The sequence below is a fragment of the Nanorana parkeri genome, unplaced genomic scaffold (assembly GCF_000935625.1).
Source record: "Nanorana parkeri isolate BGI_ZX_2015 unplaced genomic scaffold, ASM93562v1 scaffold1593, whole genome shotgun sequence".
Classification (NCBI taxonomy): Eukaryota; Metazoa; Chordata; class Amphibia; order Anura; family Dicroglossidae; genus Nanorana; species Nanorana parkeri.
This window is the reverse complement of record NW_017307861.1, coordinates 5,129-15,028: the sequence shown is the minus strand read 5'-3', so window position 1 is coordinate 15,028 and position 9,900 is coordinate 5,129. Positions and strand designations below refer to the sequence as shown.

Here is a 9,900-nt window from a genome sequence, read left to right as displayed (position 1 = left end):
ATTGCTACAAACCACTGCCTGCTATGTTGACATTCAGCTGCCTCAGCAGCTGAATCAAATGAAGTGTAAAGGGGACACTAGGGGCCTAAAAGACCCCTAATGTCAGCTTAAAGAGAACATGTCACCTCCAATGTGCCATCACATAGGGGGCTTGTGAAAAAATCAAATCAAAGTAAAAAGTTGGAAGTCATTCCTTTTTGGCCTAAAATTTTGCTGCAGGAGGTGCATCTCAATGGCACCCCAAACTCTGCTCCAACCTACAGTGCGATCACCTGCACTGGAACTCACAGTACTGCAATTCCAGTGCTATGTAAATTGCAAAAACTCAGTGTCTGAGTTTTTTTTTAAAACAATCGGCCAACTAATCAATGAAAAGTTAGTTGCAACCCTACACACACTAAGGGTACGTTCACACCATATGCAGTGCATTCTGGTCTGGCATCACGGACGGCTCACTTTTTTGCTGCGCAGGAGGGGGCGTGGCAGGCCATTGCAGTGAATGGCACTGTAGCCACGCCCTCTGGCCGCAATGCGATTGCCCGCACGGGATCGCAGGGCACATTGTGCCTGCGGTCCTGTCAAAATGCTGCAAGCAATATTTTGACCGGAGGCCCAATGTGCCCTGCGATCCAGTGTGGGCGAAGGGAGTGACTACGGCACCATACACTTCAATGGCCCGCCATGCCCCCTCCTACCCAGCAAAATATTGAGCTGGCCGCAAAGCGTTCCGGCCGAAATCAGACCGGAACGCACACAGTGTGAATGAACCCTTAACGTATTATCTGGAGTTCAGCTTTATGCACAGCACAAGTTCTCAGGTGAAATCTAATTCAGATGCTATACAGATGAGCAAAACTAAACTAATTTTCCAAGACAAAATACACCTTTAACATCTTATGTCACATCCATGTTGTGCAGAAGGTAAATGTCAGAAGCACTTTTGTTTCAGATGGTCTTTTAATAGGCTTCGTGAAGCCAAATGAAGAGTACATGAAATTCGTAACCACTTTGATACAATATCGTCCAGTAAAAAAGTGACAATATGAACAAATTGTTTCAAGAACTTTGGGTAAACATTACTGGAGAGATTGGGAAGGAGGATGTTCTCTTTAGGTATATCAAGGAGGAAAAGCCACTATTTACAACACACCCTGGCTCCAAGCTACCTTGTTACACTAAAGGAATGTCTTCAAAGTAATAAAAAAAATAAGCATGTGGGGCCCATTAACCCCTGCTGTATGTACAGCAACAGGCATCTCAAAAGCCCAAGTTGCAGCAAAAATCCAGTCCAACAGCAAACATCAAGAAGCAATGTCAACGAGTGTTGCTGATGGAGTAGATCCCCTCCAATGCACTCCACATAACTTAAATTAAACTTCTGAAATTCGCCTCAAGGAAACAGCCAATGACAAGGAAAGTTCCTGTCACTTTTATAAACATTATAAAACAAAAAAAGAGTGCCAAAAATAAAAGTTAATAAAAGCAGATATCCCAGGTCAAAAACCTATAGGGACCGCTGTTTCACAATGAGGCAGTGATCAAGTTTTTATAAAAAGTGAAAACAAATAGAAATACTACATAACGATTCAGCGAAGCTCCAAAAATCTTTATAAATACAGCCATTGGAAGGACGATCTTGAGTCAGGAAGGTATTTTAGTCGTGTGAGGCTGAGGACAAGAAGCAGGCACAGTTGTAAAGACACTTGAAGACGTCAGATCCCAGCATTACACCCCTACACTAAGCCCAACCCACAAAGCCCACTGCTAATAGTGTTTGTAGAATTTAAATACTTGATAGCAACACTTGCACGCATGCATTTGTTGGGCTGCTGAGACTAATTCACAAGCCCTTCCAGATATCACTATGAGTAGTTAGGTCCCCAAAAGTCTCACATTACACCCCTCTGCCAGGACTTACCATAGCTGTCATAACCGTCTCTGTAGGAGCTTCCTGAGCGATCACCATAGCTTTGACTCCTCCCACTAAGAATCAAAAAAGAAAAATAAAAAACCAGAACTAGTATTCAATGACTGGCATGCAAAAACCTTCAAAGTAAACTTACCCGCCATAATAATCCCGGGATCCACCACCATAGCCTCCACTCCTGCTGCTGCTGCTGTCAAAACGGGTGCTTCCATAACCACGGTCACTACCACCTTAACCACGGAACAAAAATATACTTTACTTGGTTCTACTATAGCAACACAGAAAAACTTCATTTAGCAGCTTCAGCTAAGCAACCAGTTGCCCATTTATGAAAGATATGCAGAGAGCACAGTCTGAAAAATCTAGATGTCTAGCTCCAAATTGTCCACTACCGTTTTGATAAAAGTGCCCTCAGTATATCTGTGAAGCAATGCTATACAGTAAGAAAACTACCTGTTCCTGACAAATCAAGAGAGCTCATCTTTCTCTAACACACAAACTGCATTGCATCTCCTACACTAAAAAAATTCCAAACATTGATGTCAGACCTGTATCAATTTAACAGATAATCGGAGAATCGAAATTATAGATGAGCTGATTGTTTCATAGGCTCCGTGTCCTTTCTGATCTCTGCTGCTCCCAGCAGGGATGGGAGGGAACACAGATGCGAGGACAGCTCCGTAGCTCAATTTCCCCCCAGCTTCACCCCTCCCATTCTCCTCCTCACAGGGAGCCACTGTATGAAGGACACAAGACTGCTGCAGCCGACACCCAGTGGGGAGGAGATACTGCCGCCAGAAATGCTCCTCAGTGACACCTCCCCCCACCACCCATAGACTTGTGGCCAGCAGTAGAAAGCATCCAGTGCCACCACAGAAGTCAGCTTGAAAATGAAAACCAATACTTCTGACACTACAAACTGCCTGCATTCCTAGCACTGATTTATCATAGGTTTTCAAATGAGGCTCTAAGTGCAGTTAAATATGCAAACTCCATACAAAATATTTTCTCCACTTATAGGTGTATTACACACCTTCAATGCCCCTACAGCCAAAAAGTATTAAAGCATTATTAAACACACCACGACCTCTGCTTCCACGGAAGAACCCTCTTCCTCCAGATGAGCCGCCTCTGTAGCCTCCTCGTCTTTCACCGGAGGACTTTCCTGCCTGATCAACCCGAATCTGACGCCCATCCACGGACTAAGAATAAAAGTAAGGATTGTTGCATTAGTAGGTAGGCAAAAAATTATACTGCAGTTTAAAGTTCCTTCATACACTACAATGGCTGTGGCCCTTTTCACAAAGGCCTTGAAACAAAAATACTTGTCCTGACCCTAAGGCCTTGTTCACACCAAATGCAGAGAAGATGCGGTCAGGTTTCTGCACATGCACGCTAGTCTTTTAGATCCGTTTTTGGCTAAAAAAAGTTGTTTTTTAAAGCTTAACATGGGCTTTCAGTGCGTTCCAGGCATTTGCAGATCCAGAGCAGGTAAAATAGGGCTTGCTGCAGTTTTTTACCTGCTCTGGATCTGCACGCTGCAATGTGAACTGGAGCTAAAAATACCATAGGAATACATTGGACGCAATTCTGATCTGGTCAGCACCTGCTCCGCGCTTGGTGTGAACTAGCCCTAAAGCTACGAAATACACTTGTAGATGTAGATGTTTTCTTTCAGCTTTTGGGCTGAAGGGATAAAATCCTAACAGATTCCTGTTTAGTATGGATGAGGGGAAGAATCTCCCACTAGCAATTGCATTGACAGACGGCCATATCTGCATTTGATTGGACACAAGTGCTGTTGGGTTCACAATTTTCTGCCAAACTCCTACGAATCTTCAATCTAAGGATATCAGTGTGAGTACATAGACAGGGCCACCCACTTAGAAAATGTCAGCTGCTTTACAAAGAACTTGCCAAAATTTGCTCAGTGCATAGCCAAACTAGTTTGAAGAGCTAATCTTTCCTAGAGATGTTCAGTGCCACTGTGCATTGGGTCGTTAACCTCTACAGAGATAACAGTAGCAACAGAGCAGCCCCTGTAGAGGACACAAGGGTGCAGTGGGGATGCCAGCATTTGGCACTCCAGAAGTCTTTGGATGCTGAGCATAAGGAATCAATGCACAAGTGAGGGGGAATGCATCTCCCACACCCAGCAATTGTGCTAGATGCTGGGGAGCTTTCAACCATAATCACTTTAACTTAGCAAAGTTCAGTGCCACAGGACAGGGTTGTCTAGCTGCAGCATGGGGAAAAAACCCCCAATAAAACAAACTTAACTTTAATAACCGCACAAGCTTCCCTCGTCTAGCTATTCTTTCTTGGGTATATTTGTCCTTGTTGGTTAGCCTATATTGTTTAGAATGTTATAAATATTTTAGCTCTTCTAATCATGCTGTATCCAATACTACATGTGTTCTATTGTCTGCCTTGTTTTCCATTGAAAAACCTAATGCACAAAATAAATAAAAGACTGCACAAGCCAACCTTAACACTTACCTTTCCATTCATTGCATCCATAGCATCCTTTGCATCGTCAGGATTCTCAAATGTGACAAAACCAAATCCACGAGATCTGTTGGTTTCCCGATCTTTCACCACAACCACTAAAGAGACATACAAGCGTCACTAAAGCCCAGGCACGGAAAATTAAGCCATAAATGCAATTAAAATATTCATATAAGCTCACCTTCATTGACCGGTCCGTATTTACCGAATAATTCTTCTAGGCTCTGCTCGTTTGTGTCGAAGCTAAGGCCACCGATAAAAAGCTTTCCATCGTTAGACGACATGATGAGATCTGCGAGGAAACAAAATGGCGCCGGCACATGAGCCCAACGTGTTCACAAAATGGCCGCCGACCATGATTCGTCACTTTCCAGCAAGATCCTCCCCACTGCGTCACGGGCCACTACCCGGTATCAACCATCGCCGGGAATACGCGCCCAAGCACGCGGTAAAGCAGAAGCCAGGACTTCAACGCTGCTTCCGCTAACAGCACGGGAATACCCTCTCGGCACCCAACCCCGTGTACACAGATAGGAGAAACCCCATCGCCCCGCTGTACAAATAACATCACATTACCACTAAAAGAAACCGCCCGAGCATGCTTACAGTGTAAAATACACGTAGAGACCAAATAATAACCGAATCCTCCCCCGACCACCAGCGGTACATTACCTTATTCACGTACACAGAACAGAACAGTCAGGAAACAGCAATGCGGAGTGCGCAGGATTCCCCGGACTCCTGCTTATATAGCCTGTGTAGCCTCGCCCACTGTATGAATAATTAATGAGCAGGACGGACTGTACCATCTACTTCCTTCTCGACAGATGCACTTTTGTTTTTTACATATTGGTATATCAGAAATCGGGCTGTAAAAACAATCACGTTTTATGAATGTAATAAAAGGTTACCGAATAAATTACGTTACTCGTTATGGTTTAATCAGTAAATTCCTCCCCCTCTAGCTGCTGAATACGCGCGGTCTTTGCTAGGACGGAGCCGCCACTAGCGCGGGCGGAAGAGCGTCCTATCCTGTGATTGGCTGTTCATGATTAGTGCGTGAACCGGTTCTCTGAGATGCAGGAAGAAAGCGAGGACGCCATATTGTGCTTGCACAGAATTTTGGTTAAAAGCTTTGCTTATGCTATATCTTTTGTTCACGTTTTTAATTGTGTAAACAGAATTTATGAAACTGTCACTTATGTTTTAAAAGTGGCGTGGAACAATCTTTTCTGGTACAGTATAACTTCTCCAAGGTGCAAAATGGGGCTGTGGAAAAAAGAAACCATGTGCTTGCAACAAAGGAAACAATGGCAGCAGTTGCTCTTATGTTCCCTTTGGAGTAAAGTATCTTGCCTTCATCATTGTAAGAGATCACAACACTATTACAGTAGTTTTTCTGATATGATCACTCTTCCTGTGTAGTAAAAATCATTTTTGTAAGGCAATATCACAAAAAGAAAGCTTTGTTTGTCCTTAAATGTGCTTTTCCTCAACAATTCTATTTTTAAAGTCACAAATTTCCACATCTACTTCCTACCACTTGAATTTAGGAATCCCTCTAGCGCTTATATTTGATCCAGGGCAGACTCCTCGTGTCCCACATTGTCTGTCCGACATGCACGCTCCCGGCTGCGTGCATTCAGCTCCATTGTGTCTCTTTTCCCCGCTGAAGATCTCTACTGCACATGCGCCAGCTCCATCTCAAGCAGCCGTTCAGCAGGAATCTTCAGGCGGGAGCGAGCGGCGGAGACACAGGTATGTTTTTACCTTTTTGGTAACTTTAAAAAATATATTTTTGCATATATCTACTGCTTGCTAGTGATGGTCCAAACACACCTGAGTTTGGTTCTAACTCGAGCTTTAGAACATGGAAAAAGTTCTTACAAGAACTTAGAACTCAATACAATTCTATGGGACCAGAACTCGTAAAATCAAATGTCCCCATTTTGAAGGCTTATATGCAAGTTATTGGCCATAAAAAGTGTATGGGGATTCTGGTACTGCCCCGGGGGTCTGGAATCAATGAAGAAAACACTTAAGAAATACCGCTTTTAAAGGATTTTAACATTGCTTAAAGTGAAATAAAAAATTCCTTTAAATATCGTGCCTGGTGGTCCCCTTAAAAGAGAACTATGAGATGAGTGATTTCCACTCACCTCATAGTTCTAGCAGACCTGTGACAATGAGACTGTCATAGGTCGGCTCAGTAGATCGGGAGGTGAGCGAACACATACCGGGTTCGCTCACCTCTCGATCCTGTCACGGCTTTCTGCCGTGACAGGGGGAGGGGCTGGATTCCCCTCTCCGATCTGCCAGCGCTGACTTAACACAGACCGTGTTCGCCCCCCTTTCGTTCCTGTCACGGCTTTCTGCCGTGACAGGGGGAGGGGCTGGATTCCCCTCTCCGATCTGCCAGCGCTGACTGGCGGAACAGACGGGGGAGGGGGCGGGTACAGGCAGAGCCAGCTGTCACTCACGCAGCTGGGCGGATCTCGACGTCCATGTCGGGAGCCGCTCCGACTGCGGTGTCTTAGCGCGGTAGCTCGCGGTATACTGAGCTTAGGGTAATGGGAGGACGCTAGTTTGTGTCCTCCCGTTACCCTAAGGAGAACTATGGGGAAAAACACTGACCCCCATAGTTCTCCTTTAAACTGCCTGTAAAGTGGCACATCTATACGAAGTACCTTCTGCAGCAAAACTGAAATTTCTAAAGAAAAGAAAATTATAATTGAATTGTCGGTAACTTGTTTTCCCTTAAAGGGTTTCTAAACCCTTCTAGCAAGCAGTAGATATATGTAAAAAAAAACAACCCCGCTTTAAACGCGGTTTACACTTACACCTGTCTTCGCCGTGCGCTCCCGTCCGAAACTGCTCGAGCGGTGCAAAGCATCTTAGGGCGGGCGCATGCACAGTTTGGATTTTCGCCTAGGAGACGAGGAGAGACGCAAGGTAAGTCTATGGACGCGTGCACCCGCATGCAGACACTGCAGGATCGGAAGTGCCAGCAAGGACAGAGGAGTCAGCGATGGATCGGAGACTCGCCCCAGCGCTGGAGAGAAGGCTGAAAAGGACAGGAAAGAAGATCGGATTAAGAGACATCATTTAAGGTAAGTGCTTTACTTAACATTGGGGGGAGGGGGAAAAAAATTTGACTTTAATGTCACTTTAATCTTGTAATCAACTGCTTGGATAGGCACCCTGTATGAAGAGTCCACATGGTAGGACACTCGGAACAAGGTTATAGATTTTTGGATAAATTCTGGTGCCTCTTTTGCAGACGTTGAATGAAAGTAACAACAGGAGCTTTAAAATTGGGCCTTTAGTGTTGGTAGTGCCTTCACACCGTAACCCTTCAGACTAAAGCTGCCCATACACCTTACAACTATCGCACGACTTTCACTGTGTGATGGTTGTAAGGTGATTAACATTTCTTATGACCTGCCCATCTTTGACAGGCAGATCGTACTTGCGATCATCGCAAGCCCTCCCCGCTAAGTGACTGCAATGCTGAGCGGGCAGTGTGCTTTCGTCTTCCGAGCGTGCTACCAATCATTTGCGACGTATTTTCTAGCGTGCTCATAAGACGAAAGTCGTGCGACCGTACAGTAAATGCTGCGACCATACACCTGCCGATTAACGTACAATCGCGGGATCACCCGCGATTATCGCACGATAATCGCCAGGTGTATGGGCACCTTTATTCTTGGACCCTGCTCTAAACATTCAAATTCTATGCACCTGTCACACACACAGGTGTGGTAAAAAAATGGGCCTTTGGTGTTGGTGCCTCCACACTGTAACCCCTCACAGTTAAAAGGAGAACTATGAGGTGAGTGATTTTCACTCACCTCATAATTCTAGCCGACCTGTGACAATGAGACTGTCACAGGTCGGCTCAGTAGATCGGGAGGTGAGCGAACACATACCGGCGTTCGCTCACCTCTCGATCCTGTCACGGCTCTCTGCCGTGACAGGGGAGGAGCTGGATTCCCCGCTCCGATCCGCCAGCGCTGACTGGTGGAACGGACGGGGGAGGGGCGGGTACAGCTGGCTCTGCCTTTGTCACTCACGCAGCTGGGAAGATCCCGGCACAATTGTCGGGATCCGCTTCAGCTGCGGCGTCTCAGTATACCGCGAGCTACAGCTCGCGGTATACTAAGCTTAGGGTGACGGGAGGACGCTAGTTTGTGTCCTCCTGTTACCCTAAGGAGAACTATGGGGAAAAGACTTAACCCCATAGTTCTCCTTTAAGATGGCCATACACCTTACAACTTTGTTCGATGGTTGTAAGTAAAGTGATTACAATTTCGTACGACCTGCCCATCTTGGACAGGCAGATCGTACTTGCGATCATCGCAAGCCCTCCCTGCTGAGGGAGGGCTTGCCGATGATTGCAATGCTGAGCGGGCAGTGTGCGTTTGCGGCTTTCGTCTTCCGAGCACGCTACCACCCCGCCGAAAATCGTATGATTTTCGGGGGGGGTGTCACAGCTTCTTCCGAGCACGCTACCACCCCGCCGAAAATCGTATGATTTTCGGCAGGTTTACCAGCGTGCTAGGATGACGAAAGTCCTGTGACCGTACAGTAGATGCGGTCGCACGCTGCCCATACCCCTGCCGATTATCATACGATCGTATGATAATCGGCAGGTGTATGAGCACCTTTACTCTTCATGAGCGCAGGAATGGGCGCTGTTGTAAAAGATTCAAATTATATGCACTTGCCACACACCTGTCTCCTTGTTGGCCTTTCAGACATGACGTGGGGCTGATTATAACATTTTATTAGAGAATGTGGGATGAGAAATTGGTGCTTGGGTGCAATACTTTATTGCATGTGGTGCTTGGTGCACTATAAACTGTTGCACAATGGTTTATTATAAAGACAAAGAAAAAACCCGGTAACACCTGTAACAGGGAAGGGGGAACAGCAATGAGGCAGCAAAAGAACCTGCTGCTGAAAAAGAAAAAAATGTGAACACTGGTGACGCAGAAGGAGGAACACCAGCGACGCCACTGACACAAAAAAAAAATAGACAGAAAACATACAACACAGAAATAATTTAAAAAATTACGAATAAAATTAAAATTTCCCTACGTTATGTTAAAAAAAAACATTTATTCTTACCCATATTTTTGGTAAAATATAAAAGATGGGGTCACGTCAGGCATATAGACCCCAAACATGTCAAGCTTTAAAATTGTGTGCGGCCGCAAAATCTCAAAAAACGACCACATGGAAAATTGGCCACAGGTGACGCTTTTACCGCTCATCAGTTTATTGTTATCAGTGATTATTGGCCCTAAAATTATTGCTCACACTCCGACATTCGCGGTGCTATGTAACGTGCGACACAATAGGTGCAATCATTGTTTTCGCACGTAGGCGCACCTGGCGCATGTTTGCGTGTGTATGTGGGGGACGAGGGACTAAAAAAAAAAATTGTGATTTTTTTTTTTTTT

The 9,900-nt window shown here is 45.3% G+C and overlaps 1 protein-coding gene and 1 long non-coding RNA gene across 2 annotated transcripts in view; one reads left to right on the top strand and one right to left on the bottom strand.

The window, feature by feature from the left end:
• Positions 1-870: 870 nt before the first annotated feature.
• Positions 871-5,159, bottom strand: LOC108798956 (cold-inducible RNA-binding protein B-like). The gene is made up of 8 exons (XM_018570764.1): positions 5,108-5,159; positions 4,617-4,727; positions 4,427-4,533; positions 3,009-3,129; positions 2,064-2,157; positions 1,920-1,977; positions 1,772-1,775; positions 871-1,662 (listed from the first exon to the last, which is right to left on the bottom strand). Exons 2-8 carry the CDS (start codon positions 4,717-4,719, stop codon positions 1,655-1,657), a joined length of 495 nt encoding a protein of 164 aa, XP_018426266.1. The 5' UTR covers positions 4,720-4,727; positions 5,108-5,159; the 3' UTR covers positions 871-1,654.
• LOC108798957 overlaps positions 1,580-9,900 on the top strand; it is a 12,939-nt gene continuing 4,618 nt past the window's right edge. The window contains exons 1-2 of the long non-coding RNA XR_001941986.1: positions 1,580-1,662; positions 7,762-7,769. This is a non-coding gene — a long non-coding RNA (uncharacterized LOC108798957). The remainder of the gene's footprint in view (positions 1,663-7,761; positions 7,770-9,900) is intronic.

Bases quoted from the DNA above. Each gene is read 5' to 3' on its own strand.
- LOC108798956 (XM_018570764.1), bottom strand. From the start codon at position 4,719: ATGTCGTCTAACGATGGAAAGCTTTTTATCGGTGGCCTTAGCTTCGAC. The intron at 3,130-4,426 runs GTAAGTGTTAAG...TTTTATTCTTAG, and splicing joins TGGATGCAATGAATGGAAAG to TCCGTGGATGGGCGTCAGAT. The intron at 1,978-2,063 runs GTAAGTTTACTT...TCTTAGTGGGAG, and splicing joins TCCCGGGATTATTATGGCGG to GAGTCAAAGCTATGGTGATC.